The following is a 19,461-nucleotide window of genomic DNA, read 5'->3' as shown; positions in this document are numbered from 1 at the left end:
CACACATACTATGGGGAAATTTTTGTTTCAAGTCCTGAAGTTTGAAGAAGCAACAAGACCTGAGTTCTAGAGTCCATGTCTTTCCTCGTCTAGACTGCACCAAAGCTTTCAGGGAATTCGCAATGCACCGCTTCCCATCCCAGTATAAGAGAACAGCTACTAATCCTCTGGTGAGGCCCGGAAAATGTGGCTGTTGGTGCTCTCCTAGAAAAAGAAGTTGAGAAACAGTTGAGTAAGAAACAGTATGTCTTTATTAAAGGATGCGACAAAAATCACTATTACTAGTGTTCAGTTTAAGCATCACTGAATGTTAGGGTTTAAAAGGCTGTGAGCATTCTCCACTGCAAACATCCAGCCACTGTTTTACTCCTTACACCACAAACTCAAGGGGCCATCCAATCCAGCAACATGGAATTCACCATTTTCCAAACTCTCACTGTCACTTTCATCTTTGATTTCCATGTTCTGGGTGAAAATCTGTGGGAATCACTATTGTCCACTGAATCTGATTTTATTCAATGCCCATTTTACTCGCTTTCAAATGAAATCTTTGTTTCAAATATTTGTAAGTTTCTTGTATGAGTCTTCTCTGAAAATTAATTTTTCTTACATTTCAATTTTACTCACACTTTTTTTTTTTCTTAAAGATTTATTTTTTATTTATTTGAAAGGCAGAGTTACAAGAGAAGGAGAGACAGGGAGAGAGAGATCTTCCACTAGCTGGTTCACTCCCCAAATGGCCACAATGGCCAGGGCTGGGACTCGGCCAGGCTGCAGCCAGGAGCCAGGAGCTTCTTCCAAGTCTCCCACAGGGTGCAGGGCCCTAAGCACTTGGCCATCGTCTGCTGCTTTCTCAGGCCATTAGCAGAGAACTGGATTGGAAGTGGAACAGCCAGGTCTTGAACCGGAGCCCATATGGGATGCCAGCGTTCCAGGAAGAGGCTTAACCTGCTATGCCACATTACCAGCCCCTCACTCATCCTTTTATTTGCTCTCCTTTGGGTAAGTTCTAGCTCATCGTGTTTAGAGTATCCTGCCTATACTTCCAGTTTTATCTCCTACAGCTGTCTTCTCTCTTTTCTCCATCATTCCTCCACTCTACTGCCTTCAGTTTCCCAAATTCAACACCTGGCTTTACTCTCCCGACCTGGATGCCCATCATGCTCCTGAGTACCCACCTGCCTACTCCTTCTGTAACACCTACCCCATGCCTCACTATTTTTGTGAAGACTTCCCTGTACGATCCAAGGTCAAATGAACCCCCTTGCCTCTGGACTGCAGCTAACTCTTGCACAAATTAGCCATTACTGGACTTGTGTCAAAATTTTCTGTCTCCATATCTTTCTCAATTATTAGTCTACGAGCTCCTTTATTACACCAGTTGAGGTTTTATTCATCTTCATACTGCCAAGATTGTAACACAGTGCCTGGCACAAAGCAGGGACAGAATGTGTGTTAAATGACAGTTCTGAGTTAAACTCAAAGTTCAAACATGTCCAGTTAATAGCCCCTTGTCACAGAATGGGGAAACCACCTCCCTCATTCTCAATAATGTACTTCTTTAAATGCAGCCTTAGCTCTGTCTCTCTGCCTTTCACATTAACTGAAAATAAATAGACTTTAAAAAAGAATTTTGAGGGGCCGGCGCTGTGGTACAGTGGATTAATGCCCTGGCCTGAAGCGCAAGCATCCCAAATGGGTGCCAGTTCTAGTCCTGGCTGCTCCTCTTCCAATATAGTTCTCTGCTATGGCCTGGGAAAGCAGTGGAAGATGGTCCAAGCGCTTGGGCCCCTGCAACCCGTGTGGGAGACCCAGAAGAAGCTCCTGGCTCCTGGCTTCAGATCAGTGCAGCTCCAGCTGTTGCGACCATCTGGGGAGTGAAGCATCGGATGGAAGACCTCTCTCTATTTCTGTCTCTCCTCTCTCTGTGTAACTCTGACTTTCAAATAAATAAATCTTTAAAAAAAAAAAAAAAAAGAAAGAATTTTGATACCCACACTATTTCTTTAGACATGGCAACTTCTGCCTTAGAGGACCTCCCTCCTGACTAGCACAATAAGAAGCTCCCTGCTTTCAATAAAACTTGTGCTTTGCTAAAAAAAAAAAAAAAAAAAAAAAAAACTTTTTTTTTGGGGGGGGGGCCAGTGTTGTGACACAACAGGTTAAACTGCGATGTCACATGCCATACAGGAGTGCCAGTTGGGGTCCTGACTGCTCTAGTTTCCATTCAGCTCCCTGCTAATGCACCTCGGAAAGCAGAAGATAGCCCCAGTACCGGGCTCCTGTCACTCACACTGGAAATCTGGATTGGGTTCCAGGCTCCTGGCGTTAGCCTGGCCCAGCTCTAGCTGTTGCTGTCATTGTCTTTCTCTGTCTTTCCCTGTCACTCTACCTTTCAAACAAATAAATCTTAAATAAATTTTTGTTCCACTAAAACAACCTATATTGTCTTGACATGGCTCTTATTATAACTAAAATGAACATCTTATTTTATGAAACTTTCAATCATTTCTCTTATAGCAGCCTGAAAAAGAAATGCAGTTATTCTGAGTTAAATAAAGTCTCCATTTAAGCCTCCATCAATAACCCTGCACCACAATTAAAATAAAATCCAAATTAACTTTCATGATCTGCAAACTCCTGCTCTATCTGTGCTTCCCCCACTCCTGATGCTCAGCCACAGTGGTCTTCTCATCCCTACACGTGCCTTTGCTCCCTCCTCAAACTCCTGCTGCTCCCTCTGTCTGGAAGTACTTCTCTCCACAGGTCTGAGAGAAGCAGCCACCCATCATTCAGGTCTGAGGTCAGAAGTCACCAACCCAGAGAAGCCACCTCTAAGTATCCGATTTAGAATTACCCAACATGCCTCCACCTCTCCATATTCCACTGCTTTGAAAAATTACCTTATTTTCAATCTATTCATTATGTGAACTACCCCCTCAAAAACAAACTCCAAAAAAGCAGCGATTTTACATCCCTACTCACAAAATGACAGTAAGTGCTTTATGCTATAAAACTTCTAAGACGTCAGAAATTACTTGGCTAGTAAATTACCACATAAAAGCCTACCTTCAATCATTCAATTACCTTTAACAACTCTGATCATACATTGAAGCCTTCTTGTCAAAAACAAAAAGAAATATTTTGAATACAATTTTATCAAATAAATTACATCATCAGAAACTACTCTGGAATTTGAATAATAAAATATTTCAAACTATGGTGAACAGCTATATAATTCTGTACCAGCTTACTAGAGTTTCAGTAAAATGTCAACCTACCAGCAAGGAGAAGTTCAACAGCTGCCAATTCCCCAATATCAAAAAGGTCACTGAGGATAAAGGCTTCCTTAATGAGCTGCTCCGGAAGAAGTCGGGTTCCCTGTTGACCCTGGATGGCGACTCCCTCTGTACTGGCTTTCTGAACCTTCTCATGCTGTTGAACATTTTTCGGCTACAATAATAAATTGTATGAAGTAATAAAAATGGTACATTGGAGACTCGGCCCCACCTACAGAAGTTTACTGATGACAGTACAGACTGGAAACATGGCAAACGGAAGTGTTTCTTATCAGATATTTCAGAACTAGACTTTATGCAGCAGCATTTTGCAGCATTCTCAATTTTTTTCCTAATCCTACCTTCTCAGTAAGTTCTTTACGCTAAACTCTAAACTACAAAATTTGGAGAAAACACCATTAGCAAATCATTTTTCAAGTATCTAAGGCACTTTTCTAATTATATATCTAATAAAGAACGAACAATATGATCAACAAATGGGAAATAACAAATGGATATATGACTTGAGAATTACAAAGTCCAATGAAAAACAGTTTATTAATTTACTCTATAAAAGGTAACTTGGCATGGGCTGGGTGTTGTGGCACAGTGGGTTAAGCTACTGCTTGCTATACTTGCATCGCATGCAAGAGCACTGGTTCAAGGCCAGGCTGCTCTGCTTCAGATCCAGCTCCCTGCTAATGCGCCTAGGAAGATGGCACAAGTACTTGGGTCCCTATCACTCATGTGGGACACTGGATGGAGTTCCTGGCTTCTGGCTTCAGCCTGGCCCAGATCTGGCTGTTGTGGTCGTTTAGGGAGTGATCTAAAGAAATTTCTCTCTCTCTCTCTCTCTCTTTCAAATAAATTTTTAAAAATTTAAGATAATTCAAGTTCAAATATTTAACAAATGACATATTTTAAAGAATTACACCGATAGATCAAAAAATCTTAAAACTTAAATTTTAATAAAAGCTACACAAGTCATTTAATCCAGCTCCTCTGTTACACACAGGAAAACAAAAACCCATTTAAGTAACTTTTTTTTAAGACTTATTTATTATTTGAAAGGCAGAGTTAGAGAGAGAGACAGAGTGAGTGATCTCCCATCCACTATTTCACTGCCCAGATGGCTGCAATGGCCAAGAGCTGGGCCAAGACAAAGTGAGCAGCCTGGAACTTCATCTAAGTCTCCAACATAGGTGGCAGCGGCATAAGTAGTTGGGACATCATCTGCTGCTTTCTCAGGAGCATTAGCAGACAGCAGAGCAGCCTGGACTCGCACTTGCATCCATATAAGATGCTGGTGTTGCAGGCAGAGACTTAACCTGCTGTGCCACACTCCAGCTGCCATACAACTTCTGAAAGGCAGAGCCAAGACTGGAACTCAGTTCAACTACCTCTTAGGCGAGGGCTCCTTCTACTGAGGAAAGCTAAAAAATGTTAAAAAAGAAAAGCTATTTCTTATAATACAATCCCATAAATAGTTTTTAGATGGTCCTTTTGGTACATGAGGGTATTTCAAAAAGTTCAAAGAAAAATGGAATTAAAAGGTAAGTTATTTTCACACAAATGTTTCGAAATCCATTCACAGAGAGGTCTTCAAGAAGTTCATGGAAAGTGCGTATTATGAAAAAACTGCATGTATTCCAAAAATTTTTGCTACCAAAATAAACTTACCTTTTAATATCATTTCTAAATGAATTTAAAAAAAAAGATTTATTTATCTGAAGGACAGAGTTCAGAGAGGCAGAGGCAGAGAGAGAGAGAGAGAGAATCTTCCATATGCTGGTCCACTCCCCAAATGGCCACAACAGCTAGCACTGGGCCTGACAGAAGCCAGGAGCCAGGAGCTTCATCCAAGTCTCCCACGGGGGTGCTAGGGACCCAAACACTTGGGCTATCGTTTGCTGATTTCCCCAGGCCATTAGCAGGGAGCTGAATTGGAAGTGGAGCACCCGGGACAGGAACCGGCGCCCATATGGGGATGCTGGTGTTATAGGACGTGGTTTTACACACTATGCCACAACACCAATCCCTCATGAACTTTCTGAATTACCTCTTCACAAAGAAAACTGTCAAACAGCAAGGAAGGATTTCCAAATTTGAATCCTCTCTATTGATGTACTCTATTTCTAACTGCAAAGGAGTTCAAGATGCAATGATTAATGATATACAATAATTGGTTAGTTCAGCTAACACAAGTTACCTAATTCTGTGAAGACTTAAAATGCTGAAGTGTACCTGGAAATACATAAAATAATAATCTTACCAAAAATAGATGTGTTATTAACTATAGGTAAGAAATTCTAAGGGCTAGTGTCACTGGGATATACCCTAAATCATCTTCAAATGTTATTACGTTTATCTCATGGTTAGTGATAAATATTAATTTCTATGAAGATCTAAAAGAAGGCTATTACTCTTAGAAAACTTGAATTACTAGAGAAAAAGTAACATATTTTGTTTACATGCATTAAGAGTTTTTTTGCTCCCTCAAACTAAAAAAAAAAAAAAAAAATTAAAGCAAATCCAAGAAGTAGAAAACAAAATTTCCTACTGGGTTTCTGAATAATGAGATGAAGTCCGGTTTGTGTTTCTTCAAAATCATATCAAGGAGGTGCACAGCTTCAGGTTGTCTTCTCCAAAGTGCATTTCCCACTGTTTGCCAAATGTCTTTGTAAGGACCCCATAGACTAGCAGCTTAAAGAAAAAATAAAGCCAGCATCAATAAAACATACACTGAGAAAGTGAAGTGAGGTTATCATCTGTACATTTTAGTGACACTCATGGCTACTTTTAAACACAAATTACAAATACAAATCAAACATTAAAATAAAAGCATAGATTATTATATTGGCAATAATATAAACATAATCTTATCTAACAATATAAAATCAAATAAATCCTGACCTTAACTGCCACGTCAGCTGGCCCTGCTTTTACCACTTTATTAGCTGCATCAGCTGGACCGAGTTCTTAAAGCTTTGGTTTCCTTACATGCAACAGAGAAACCCCATCTGTTTCAGAAGGTTTGGAGTCCAGGGCCAGCTTGGCCCAGCAGGTAAAGTGGCCACCTGCAGTGCCAGCATCCCATACAGGCTATAGTTTGAGTCCCGGCTGCTCCACTTCTGATCCAGCTCTCTGCTATGGCTTGGGAAAGGAGCAGAAGATGGCCCAAGTCCATGGTCCCCTGCACCCGGATGGAAGACCCAGAAGAAGCTCCTGGCTTTGGATCGACTTAGCTCTGGCCACTGCAGCCATCTGGGGAGTGAACCAGCAGATGGAAGATCTCTCTTTCTGCCTCTGCCTTTCTGTAACTCTGCTCTTCAAATAAGTAAGTAAATCTCAATAAATAAATAAATAAATAAGGTTGTGAGTCCTCAAATGAAATAAACTAGGAAAACTACCCAATATAGTGCCTTTCCTTCCCTCCCTATCACCCAAATGAAAAGGAGGAGCAGGAAACACTCAGATTCTGTACAAAAGGAAAAGTTTTTGTTTTCGAAAATGAAAAAAAAAATGTACTTTACTTTGGCTGGGGTACCAGCTATTAAAAAACAGCATAGGCTGGCACCGTGGCTCACTAGGCTAATCCTCCACCTGTGGCGCCAGAACCCCAGGTTCTAGTCCCAGTTGCTCCACTTGCAGTCCAGCTCTCTGCTGTGGCCCAGGAGTGCAGTGGAGGATGGCCCAAGTCCTTGGGCCCTGCACCTGCATGGGAGACCAGGAGGAAGCACCTGGCTCCTGGCTTCAGATTGGTGCAGCATGCCAGCCGTAGCGGCCATTTTTGGGGGGGGGGGGTGAACCAACAGAAGGAAGACCTTTCTCTCTGTCTCTCTCACTGTCTAACTCTACCTGTCAAAAAGAAAAGAAAAAAACAAAAACAAAAACAAAAAAACAACATAGAGGTGCAAGCATTTGGAGCAGCAGGTAAGATGCTATTTGGGATGCCTGCATACCATATTGGGTGGCTGGGTTCAAGTCCAGACCCAGCTACTGATTCCCATTTCCTGCTAATGCACCCCCTCAAAGGCAGTAGATGCTATGTAAAGTACTTGGGTGCCTATCACCCAGTTCCCAGGCTTCTGGTTTTGGCTTGGCCCATTCCTAGCTATGAGCATTTGGGGAGTGAACCAGCAGTTGAAAGATGTCTCTCAATCTCTCCCTTTCAAATAAATACAAAAAAAAAAAAAAAAAAAAAAAAAACTTAACAGACTAGGAAAATGGGATACTTTTGCAAGCTTATGTGAATATGCTCACATTTTTATTTATAAACATAGTATCACTAATAGTTAACAGTTATTTTTTTTTTTTTAAGATTTATTTGAAAGACAGATACAGACAGAACAGAGCAGACGGCAAGAGAGATCTTTCATCTGCTGGTTCACTCCCCAAATGGTCCCAACGGCTGAGGCAGGGTGAAGGTGGGAGCCTAGAATTCCTTCCTGGCCTCCCACATAGGTGGCAGAGGCCCAAGTACTTTAGGCCATCTTCTGCTTTCCTAGGCACAAATATGCAGGAAGTTGGATAGGAAGTGGAGCAGCCAGAACTCAAATCAGTGCCCACGTGAGCTGCTGGCATTGCAGATGACTGGCTTAACCTGCTGCACAACAATACTGGGCCCGTTAATAGTTACTGACCTTTTGCTATGTGTTGCTAAATTTTTTACACTTTCTGTATTTCTTAACAATATCTGATGCCAGCACTGTCTTCCCTCTATTTTATAAATACGGAGCTTGAGGCACAGAGGTTGAAACACTCAAGAGTCACAATGGATAAACAGGTTTTGAATCCAGGCAGTCTGGAATCAGAGTGTGCCTTACACACTAGGTTGGATTGCCTCTTTGCACACAATATTTGAAAAGTAAAAATGTTTGAGAGTATAAATTTAAGTAAGTCACAAGTAATCTGGAAAATAGTCTGGTAAGTGAAGAAATTAAGGCACACCTAGACAAGCCCAGGCTAATTTGTCTGAGCTCAGCCAAATTCATTTACCTGAAAATATTCAAGCTCCACAAATAAACAGTAAGGTATCACAGAGGAAAAGAGAACAAATTCTGGTCTTTCAAAAGCTCAAAATCAAGCCTGGAGACAGAACGGATATAAGTGCTATAGAACATTATACAAATGAGAACCTAAACCAATCTGAACATCAGGGCAAGAAGTGACATTCAGGCCTGTGGGGTGGGGATCTAGGAGAATGGGAATCAGCAAATGCAGACATCCCTATACAGACACATAATCCAACTCCCTCCTTCACTTTTGCCAATTTTGTGATATATAAACTTGCAGAATGAAGAACATGCTGACAAATCAACATGAGTACCAATGCAGACAGACTTCTGGTTAAAGACCAATAAACTGGCATATTGGTTTAGCTATGTCTTTCTAAATTTAGTTAGAAAAAAATCAATTAATGGGGCCTAATCAACTCCAGTTACACTGACAAAAGCCAGTTTCCTGGGATCGCCAAAATGTGGACCCAATCCTAGATCCTCATGATTTCTCTCTGGATCATTTTTGCAGCCCTCAGGAATGGCAAAGAATAGAGTAAACTTAAACCTTGGATTCCAATGCTAAGATGAAATTTTTCCTATTATTAATGAAAAGTTTCAACTACAACCCAAAATCAGAAATGTGCCAAAATCCAAAACATTGTTAAGACCAACAAGACACAGAAATTCCAGATTTTGGATCACTTTGGGTTTCAGATTTTTGGAAAAAAAGATACTCAATGAAGTCTACACCAATATTCCAAAATCTGGAAAAATCCAAAATCTGAAACACTTACGGATCCAAGAATGCTAAATGAGACACATTCAATCTGTAGTAGATGACAAAATGAAATTGGCATTACAGGAAAACGGTGTTCAAGCATGGCTGGACTAGATCAAGAAGTATTAAGAAACTAACAGGTACATAAGCCACTCACAAGATGATGGAACCTAAATTAAAATAAGGAGGCAGTAAAGTAGGAAGAAAAGGCCTATTAATAATAGAAAGTAGTCAGAATTGGGAGCTGGTGTATATATATATATATATATATATATATGGTATAAAGAGAGGGTATCAAAAATCACTCCCAAGCAAACTAGAAATTTGCTTTGCCACAAATACTTCAGAAATCAGATAAGGTAAGTATAAAAGTTAAGTATCTGGCCAGCGCCGCAGCTCAATAGACTAATCCTCCTCCTTGCAGTCCGGGTTCTAGTCCCGGTCGGGGCGCTGGATTCTGTCCCGGTTGCCCCTCTTCCAGGCCAGCTCTCTGCTGTGGCCAGGGAAGTGCAGTGGAGGATGGCCCAAGTGCTTGGGCCCTGCACCCCATGGGAGACCAGGAGAAGCACCTGGCTCCTGCCATCAGATCAGCGCGGTGTGCCGGCCGCAGCGGCCATTGGAGGGTGAACCAACGGCAAAGGAAGACCTTTCTCTCTGTCTCTCTCTCTCACTGTCCACTCTGCCTGTCAAAAAAATAAAAAAATTTTTAAAAAAAGTTAAGTATCTGTCCTTAAAAGTAATACCTAACAAGCTGGCTTTGTGGCACAGCACATTAAGCTGCTGCTTCCGAAACTGGAGCCCTATAACAGAGTACTGGTTCAAGACTCAGCTGTCCTGCTCAGATCCAGCTCCCTGCTAATGCTCTGGGAAGATAGCAAAAAAAGGTACTTGGACCCCTGCCACTCATGCAGGAGATCTGGATGGAGTTCCAGACTCCTGGCTTCAGTCTGGCCCAGCCCGCACCATTGTGGCCATCTGGGTAGTGAACCAGTAGGCAATTGGATGGAAGATATCTCCCTCTCTCTTTCTGTCTCTCCCCAACCCTGGTCATTCTGCCTTTCAAATCAATACATCTCCCCCCCCCCATAACTTCCCTCCCACCTGCAACCCTCCCCTTTCCCTTTCCCTCCCCTTCCATTCACATCAAGATTCATTTTCAATTCTCTTTAAATACAGAAGATCAGTTTAGTATATATTAAGTAAAGATTTCAACAGTTTGCACCCACATAGAAACACAAAGTGAAAAATACTGTTTGAGTACTAGTTATAGCATTAAATCACAATGTGCAGCACATTAAGGACAGAGATCCTACATGAGGACTAAGTGCACAGTGACTCCTGTTGTTGACTTAACAAATTGACACTCTTGTTTATGGCATCAGTAATCACCCTAGGCTCTTGTCATGAGTCGCCAAGGCTATGGAAGCCTTTTGAGTTCACCAACTCTGATCATATTTAGACAAGGTTGTAGTCAAATTGGAAGTTCTCTCCTCCCTTCAGAGAAAGGTACCTCCTTCTCTGATGATCTGTTCTTTTCACTGGGATCTCTCTCGCGGAGATCTTTCATTTAGGTTTGGTGTTTTTTTTTTTTTTTTTTTTTTTTTTTTTTGCCAAAATGTTTTGACTTTTCATGCCTATAATACTCTCATGGGCTTTTCAGCCAGATCCACATGCCTTAAGGGCTGATTCTGAGGCCAGAGTGCTATTTAGGACACCTGCCATTCTATGGGTCTGCTGTGTATCTCACTTCCCATGTTGGATGGTTCTCTCCCTTTTTTATTCTATCAGCTAGTATTTGCAGACACTAGTCTTGTTTATGTGCTCCCTTTGGCTCTTAGTCCTATCATTATGATCAATTGTGAACAGAAATTGATCACTTGGACTAGTGAGATGGCATTGGTACATGCCACGTTGATGGGATTGAAGTGGAATCCCCTGGTATGTTTCTAACTCTACCGTTTGAGGTAAGTCAGCTTGAGCATGTCCCGAATTGCACATCTCTTCCCTCTCTTATTCCCACTCTTATACTTAACAGCGATCACTTTTCAGTTAAGTTTCAACACTTGAGAATAACTGTGTATTGATTACAGTATTCAACCAAAAGTATTAAGTAGAACAAACAAACAAAAAAATACTAAGAGGAATAACGTATTAAGTTGTTCATCAACAGTCAGGGCAAGGGCTGATTAAGACCTTAATGTTTATTGCAGCTCAATTCACAATAGCTAAGACCTGGAACCAACCCAAATGCCCATCAACAGTAGACTGGATAAAGAAATTATGGGACATGTACTCTATACAATACTATACAGCAGTCAAAAACAATGAAACCCGGTCATTTGCAACAAGATGGAGGAATTTGGAAAATATCATGCTGAGTGAATTAAGCCAGTCCCAAAGGGACAAATATCATATGTTCTCCCTGATCAGCAACAACTAACTGAGCACCAAAGGGGAAACTTGTTGAAGTGAAATGGACACTATGAGAAACAGTGACTTGATCAGCTCTTGTGCTGACTGTTGATGTACAATGTAATACTTTATCCATTTTAGTATTTTTTTTTGTTCCAGTACTATGGGTTGAACTCTGTAATTAACACACAATTATTCTTAGGTGTTTAAATTTTAACTGAAAAGTGATCCCTGTTAGGAATCTGGAAAGCATTATGCTGAGTGAAATAAGCCAATCCCAAAGGGACAAATACCATATGTTCTCCCTGATCGGTGACAACTAACTGAGCACCAAAAAGGAAACCTGTTAAAGTGAAATGAACACTATGAGAATACATCTTTTTTAAAAAGTAATCAAAGCTTAAAAAAAATCTAATACTTAACATACAACAGACTCTGAGGAGCAGGTTTTCCTGTAGTGTTCACACTTAGTGTAATAAGCTCTATTATAGAGAAAAGTTTCTATCCCCCTTCCTGGGGAGGCATCCAATAACAGAACAAAAATCAATACACACACCAAATCCACATTACTGATCTAGCTATTCCATCATTAATATCAACACACAAAGCAAAAAGAACTGCAACAAAAATTTAACTTTGATTTGCCTTCAATGACAAGTGTTAGTAACCACCTTTTTTTTTTTAACAACGAAAGAAAGCTACCCATTTTTCCAAGTTACAAAATACGTAACACGTGATTTATTCCCTTAAGAAATAAGGTTTACAGCCGGCGCCACAGCTCAATAGGCTAATCCTCCGCCTGTGGCGCCAGCACCCTGTGTTCTAGTCCCGGTCAGGGCGCTGGATTCTGAACTGGTTGCTCCTCTTCCAGTCCAGCTCACTGCTGTGACCCAGAGTGCAGTGGAGAATGGCCCAAGTACTTGGCCCCTGCACCCGCATGGGAGACCAGGAGAAGCACCTGGCTCCTGGCTTCAGATCAGCGCGGTGCACCAGCCACAGCGGCCATTGGGGGTGTGAACCAACAGCAAAGGAAGACCTTTCTCTCTGTCTCTCTCTCTCACTGTCCACTCTGAAAGAGAGAGAGAGAGACAGAAAAGAAAAGAGAAGAGAAATAACGTTTTCCTTCATGTTTAGGGATCCCTCCAGCAAGTCACATTTATCACTCATTCATCGTGTATGAGGTACGGGTAAGCTTACAGTACACTGAGGAAATACATTAATCACACAACCAACCACACTCAAAGGTAATAACCAATTGTGTGACACACTATCTATGATAGTGCCCAGGGGAGTGCCCAGGAGAGGTGCCCAGGGGAATCTCACCCAGCAGAGGCTCAGGGGAGGAAAAGAATCCCTGAAGGATGGTTAGGCTGGAATCTGAAGGATCTAAGTGGGAGAGAACTGAGGGTGGGAGGTGAGCACCTGCATTCTAGGAATGGGTCCCCAGGGCCAAAGGGAACACTGCAGTCACAGAGCCACACAGCAACAGAGCTGCAGTGCAGACACCAGAGTCAGCAAGGCAGGCGACCACCAAGCCAAGCAGACTGCTCCTGCCCATGTTAAGATTTTGCTCTTTACCCTAAAAGAGCAAACAAAATGAAGATTTAAAACATTTCTGGGGGCCAGCGCTGTGGCATAGCGGTAAAGCCGTTGCCTGCAGCGCTGGCATCCCATATGGGCACCAGTTCCAGTCCCAGCTGCTCCACTTCCAATCCAGCTCCCTGCTGTGGCCTGGGAAAGCAGCAGAAGATGGCCCAAGTCCTTGGGCCCCTGCACTTGCATGGGGGACCTGGAAGAAGCTCCTGGCTCCTGACTTCGGGTCAGCGCAGCTCCAGCCATTGTGGCCAATTGGGGAGTGAACCAGCGGATGAAAAACCTCTCTCTCTCTCTCTGTCTCTGCCTCTCTATTCTGCCTTTCAAATAAATAAGTAAATCTTGTTTGTTTGTTTGTTTGTTTTTTTTGACAGGCAGAGTGGACAGTGAGAGAGAGAGAGACAGAGAGAAAGGTCTTCCTTTGCCGTTGGTTCACCCTCCAATGGCCGCCGCGGCCGGCACGCTGTGGCCGGCGCACCGCGCTGATCCGATGGCAGGAGCCAGGTGCTTTTCCTGGTCTCCCATGGGGTGCAGGGCCCAAGCACCTGGGCCATCCTCCACTGCACTCCCGGGCCACAGCAGAGAGCTGGCCTGGAAGAGGGGCAACCGGGACAGAATCCGGCGCCCCGACCGGGACTAGAACCCGGTGTGCCGGCGCCGCTAGGCGGAGGATTAGCCTAGTGAGCCGCGGCGCCGGCCTAAATAAGTAAATCTTAAAAAAAAACTGCTTGTCACGGTGAAATAGAAAAACGTGCTAATATCAGTAGGAAGAGGATGGGAGCAGACGAAAATCGCGGGAAGAACAGGAGGTATGGAGATGGAGTGAGTGAATATCAACCAATCTTCTCGAACATCCGTGAAGAGATGCAAGAGGATGCTAACTGGTGAGAAACCTGAGCAAGCTAAAGATGGTGAGTGGACAGGAAACAGCAAGAGAAGTGAACACAGGGAAACTGACTCAAAGGGGTGCAGACCTACTTAGGCTCGTAGGTTTGAGGGTGAAGAGTCCGTGCCTGTGGGCCTCCGTTTTCTCTGTAACAGCAGCCTGAGGGGTCGGTGCGAGGTGAGGGGTTTGAGGAGTGAGGAAGAGGCCGGAACCAGTGACTGCTGTGACCAGGGGTGACACACCAGCACGGATGGGCTGTCAAGCAGTGTCCGTGGTTACCACTCAGAAGCCCGGGCGGATGACAACAGGTCACCACTAGTAAGTTAGGAGCTGAAATCCAAGTGCACACTCCTAAAACACGCCACAACTCTTTGCATCCTTCCACAACTGTGGGATTTTTGTAAAATTGAAATATGGTTTAAAACACACACAGAGTGGCATCTTAACCATTTTTAAGGGCATACTTCAGTGGTGCTAAGTACATTCCTATCGTGCAACAGATCACCAGACCTTTTTCATCCTGCAAAACCGAAACTTACATGCACCAAACAACTCCCCATTTCCCACTGGCTACCACCAGGGACTTGCTGTTCTATGAGTCTGCCTACTTTAGAGGCCTCACCTGAGTGAAATCATACAGCATCTGTCTTTGTGAGCAGCTATTTCACTGAGCACATGGGCCGCAAGGCTGTCCACACTGTAGCATGTAACAAGATTCCCTTCTTTATAGGCTACACATTATTCCACTGCATCTACATAACACATTTTGTTTATCCATTCACCTGTCTTCCAATGATGTTTAGGTTGCTTCTCTAAGAGGTTCAATTGAAAAAAAAAAAAAAGTCTCCAGACTCTTGGCTTTTAAAAATGTTTCCTTTCTACACTGCCAGTGAAACATTTCAGTCACAAGGTTTTTAATACAATGTAAACTGTTCGGCGACTGCCAATTCGTTCTCCTTTCCCTTCCATGATTCACCTTTAAGGATTAACTTGGGATGGGTGTTGCCAAAATTAAAAAAAAAAAAAAAAAGTACATAACCGCACACGTAACACGCAAGCCTTCAAGTTCACATCCTTCGATAGGGGCAGGATGATTAAGCACGTGACTTCATTCCTAACACTCAGATATATAAAGTCTGATATAGGTTGCTCTTAAACAGTACACAGTACTTTAGGCACCAAACACTGGCTTAGAATCGTTCGCTATTTAACTGAGGAAGTTATATGACCACCTGAAGTCTCTATTTGCGAATGTGTGACGTGGAGCAGCAGCTACACCGTAAGAGTATAAAAGGGGCTGCATACGACGCTTCAAGCACAAGCCTAGGTCCAGGGCTAGGACAGGACGGGTGCTCCGCACACAGACGCCTTCCCTATTACAAGGTAGCCTGTAGCGTTTCTGTAGCGGCAGAACCCGTGGGCGCTCGCCCCCACCCCCGATGTGCACAGACAGCACCCAGCAGAGTCCGGTGAGATTCTCCGCAGGCACTGCCCACACGGACCGCCTCTCCAAGTGCCCATGAAGCTACGGGTGTCTCCATTAGGTGTTAACATCCTCCACTAAGTTTTCGGGACGGCTCCGCCCACTGCAGGGCGCACCAGGGAATTCTGCCAAGCAATCAAAGCGCGCTCACCTCTTTCAAACGCCCCTGGAGGGCAGTACGGCCCGGGACTCAAGCCCCTGGAGAGGGCCAAACCCCGAGTCTTCAGCGCTCCTCCGCTGTCTTCTAGCGTCTACCCCACTACGCGAACCCGCGGCGAAGGCGGAGCAGCGTGCAGGGCCAGGCCACGGCCGCAGACCTGGGAGTCCTCTGCTGAGCCGGCGGCGCGCTCTTCCCAGCCACCTTCACGACCGGAGGTCCTCCTGCCTGCGGGAACCCTCAGTCTACGAGGCCCCGGTGCCAACCCGGGACGCCCGTCTTTAAGACAGCACGGGTCCTGCGGCCTCATTGCTGGAGACTCGACGCACACCCCGGACACAAAACGGGGGAGAGGCTGGGAGGGGCTAGGCTCAGCTCAGGCCTGCTAAAGTCCACACAACTGGTTCCAGCGACCAAGCTCCACCGCCTCGGCGCACGAACCCCAACTCGAGGGCTAGAGCCACGGCGCGGACGCGCGCCATTCAAACCGGGAAGGGGCGGGACTCGAGGCCCAGAGCCCAGGAAGAAGTAGCACCGCGCACGAGGGGAGGCTCGGACTCCGAGGAACCTCATGGCCCGGGTCTCTGTCTGAAGAGCGGGTCATCGTCCCCGCCCGTCGCTTCCTGGCTGCCCGGCCACACTCACCTGAATTTACCGCCAACAGCGTCGCCATCTTGGAGGCGCACTAACGGAGCCCTCCCGCCGCACGAAGCCCCCAGGGAAGGGGAGGCTGCCCGAGGCGCCGCCTGAACAGAAAGGCACAACGCCGGCCACCCAGCAGGGCGCGCTTGGCCCGCCCAGGCGGACGCAACGTTCAAACGCCTGCTCTGGGTCACAAACCTTTGATTTCTCACTGGGCTCAGCCCTGTTCGAATGAGGCGAGGGCAACCAGTTCGGAGGCGCGGGGTCCTTACTGCGCAGCGGGCCGCGCAATGCACCCTGGAACTTGTAGTCACGAGCCTGGTTGGGCGAAGTGGGAGAAGTATGCTGGGCTAGGTGTTCAAAGGACGCCTATTCGTGCTATTTTCAAAGCCAAACATTCGAAGCACCGCCTTCAAGTGAAATCTTCCTTGCGTTCCTTCCGTACTTTGAGGAATAGCATGGAAGGAGAGTTGTTTACACCGCAGAAAGCCACGTGACCCATTGCAAACCAAGTCCTTGTGGTCCAGCCTGTAAATCCACCCCTGGAGTCCTGGCTGCTCCACTTCGGACCCAGCTCCCTGCTAATGCGCCTGGGAAAGCAGAAGATGGCCCAGGTATTTGGACCCTTGCACCCACGTGGGAGACCTGGAAGAAGCTCCTGGCTCCTGGCTTCCTTCTGGTCTGGCCCACCCCCAGCTCTAGAGCCCATTTGGGTTGTAAACCAGCGGATGGAAGATCTCTGTCTCTGCCCCCACCACCGTCTCTCCATAACTCTGCCTTTCAAATAAATAAATAAAAAGAAACAAAAAACCCAAGTTTCCATAACCTCTCATTTTACCAAGTGCATTGTGTCAACATACTGGCATAGGGTAAAACAAATCATAATTAAAAAAAATTTTTTTTTTACTTTCACCTACCTGAAAGGCACAGCAAGTGACGGAGTTCTTCCACCTGCTGATCCATTTCCCAAATGCTTGCACCAATTGGGGCTGGGTTGGCTGAAGTCAAGAGCCAGAGAACTCCACCCTTGTCTCCCACGAGGGTGGCAGGGGCCCACATCCTTGGGCTGCTCTCCAGGTTTGTGAGGTGAGCGAGTTGGATCAGAAGCAGAGCTGCTGGGATTCGCACCAGCACTCCAATATGGGATGATAGTGTCCCAAGCCGAGGCTTAACCTACAACACCAAAATGCCTACTCTTGAATAACAATTTTTTGTTATGAAAATTTTAAACATATGCAAAATCAGGATAATGAACACTCAGCTTCAATAGCATGACCAATTCCCTGACACAGATTGTTTTGATGCGAATTCCAACCCTAATCATCAAGTTTCTTTCTACCCGAGTACCTAAAATAGCTAGACTCCCTTTTACTTAAAGATTGGTTTATTTGTTTGAAAGGCAGAGAGAAAGAGAGCGAGCTTTCATTTGCTGGTTCACTCTCCAACTGCCTGCAATAGCCAGGGCTGGGCCAGCAGAAAGCCAGGAGCCCAGAATTCCACCTGCATCTCCCATGTGGGTGACAGGGACCCAAGTACTTGGGCCATCGTGTGTTGCCTCCTGGCAGCTGGGTCAGCAGCAGAGTAACTGGGAATCAAATCAGCATTCCCGTATGGAATCTGGGTGTTCCGAGCAGCAGCTTAACCTGCTGCCCAGTGCCTGCCCTCGGCTTGTTCATGCACTTAAGTTTTAGCTTGTTAATTTTAAAACCTAAATGTAACTACCATATGCCAGGTGCTTATTAGCTATGTACATGCTTTGTCTCGTTTAGTTCCTGCAACAATCATACTGGGAAGATGATACAGCTATAGCCACTCATATCTTTTTTTTTTTTTAATTGTTTTTGACAAGCAGAGTGGACAGTGAGAGCGAGAGACAGAGAGAAAGGTCTTCCTTTGTCGTTGGTTCACCCTCCAATGGCCACCGCGGCCAGTGTGCTACGGCTGGCGCACCGCGCTGATCTGAAGCCAGGAGCCAGGTACTTATCCTGGTCTCCCATGGGGTGCAGGGCCCAAGGACTTGGCCCATCCTCCACTGCACTCCCTGGCCACAGCAGAGAGCTGGCCTGGAAGAGGGGCAACAGGGACAGAATCCGGCTCCCCGACTGGGACTAGAACCCGGTGTGCCGGCGCCGCAAGGTGGAGGATTAGCCTAGTGAGCCGCGGCACCGGCCTAGCCACTCATATCTGAGATGTTCTCCATGCCTTACAATGTCACATTATCCACTCACCAACACCTCCATGAGATTGGGAGGAGATAGTGCTTACATTTACATTTCATTGTGGGAAGTGAGGATCAAATAATTTAGACAAACACATGGAATATGTTGTTGAGACTAGTAGGCATATTCATTCTTTTGAACAAATAATATCAAGTGCTTAGACACACAAAAGCCAAGGGTGATTTTGTTTTTAAAGATTTATTTATTTATTTGAAAATCAGAGTTACACAGAGAGAAGAAGAGGCAGAGATAGAGAGGTCTTCCATCCAATGGTTCACTCCCAATTGGCCACAACAGCCAGAGCTGTGCCGATCTGAAGCCAGGAGCCAGGAGCTTCTCCCAGGTCTCCCACGTGGGTGCAGGGGCCCAAGGACTTGGACCATCTTCTACTGTTTTCTCAGGCCATAGCGGAGAGCTGGATTGGAAGTGGAGCAGCCGTGGCTTGAACCAGCACCCAGATGGGATGCCGGCACTGCAGGCGGTAGCTTTACCTGCAAGGCCACAGCAGCCGGCCCCACAGGTGATTTTTTTTTTTTAAGATTTATTTATTTATTTATTTGAAAGAGTTACACAAAGAGAAGAGAGGCAGAGAGAGGTCTTCCATCTGGAGGTTCACTCCCCAATTGACCGTAACGGCTGGAGCTGCGCTGATCAGAAGCCAGGAGCTTCTTCTGGGTCTTCAACACAGGTGCAGGGGCCCAAGGATTTGGGCCAGCTTCTACTGCTTTCCCAGGCCATAGCAGAGAGCTGGATCAGAAGTGGAGAAGCCAGGATTGAACTGGCGCCCATATGGGATGCCGGAGCTTCAGGACAGGGCGTTAACCCACTGTGCTGCCGGCTATAGTGCCAGCCCCAAGGGTAGTTTTCTGAAAGTCATTGGTTTATAGAAACAAATCCCAAACTACAATGAAAGTGGTTTTAAGGAGAGAAGGGGATAAACAATGAAAAGACAAATTTTTCACAAAGGTTAACATGAAAGAAGAATATTGAGCAGGAACCTGATAGGAAATGGT

General features: G+C 45.0%; 1 protein-coding gene across 3 annotated transcripts in view; it reads right to left on the bottom strand.

Annotated features, from left to right (window-relative positions):
* The window catches only part of NUP205 (nucleoporin 205), an 85,783-nt gene extending 68,386 nt beyond the window's left edge, over positions 1-17,397 (bottom strand). The window contains exons 1-4 of one of the 3 annotated variants that reach the window (XM_051848965.2): positions 17,147-17,397; positions 5,839-5,981; positions 3,282-3,453; positions 60-204 (exon numbers count right to left, since the gene is read on the bottom strand). In XM_051848965.2, the coding sequence (XP_051704925.2) occupies positions 60-204; positions 3,282-3,453; positions 5,839-5,981; positions 17,147-17,288 (602 nt within the window). In that variant the 5' untranslated portion in view covers positions 17,289-17,397. Of the gene's footprint in view, positions 1-59; positions 205-3,281; positions 3,454-5,838; positions 5,982-15,581; positions 16,388-17,146 lie in introns of those variants that run through there. The other 2 variants (XM_051848966.2, XM_051848967.2) reach the window with 2 other exon arrangements.
* Between the last annotated feature and the right edge of the window lie 2,064 nt (positions 17,398-19,461).

The sequence above is a fragment of the Oryctolagus cuniculus genome, chromosome 3 (assembly GCF_964237555.1).
Source record: "Oryctolagus cuniculus chromosome 3, mOryCun1.1, whole genome shotgun sequence".
Classification (NCBI taxonomy): domain Eukaryota; kingdom Metazoa; phylum Chordata; class Mammalia; order Lagomorpha; family Leporidae; genus Oryctolagus; species Oryctolagus cuniculus.
This window is presented reverse-complemented; position numbering and strand designations above follow the sequence as displayed.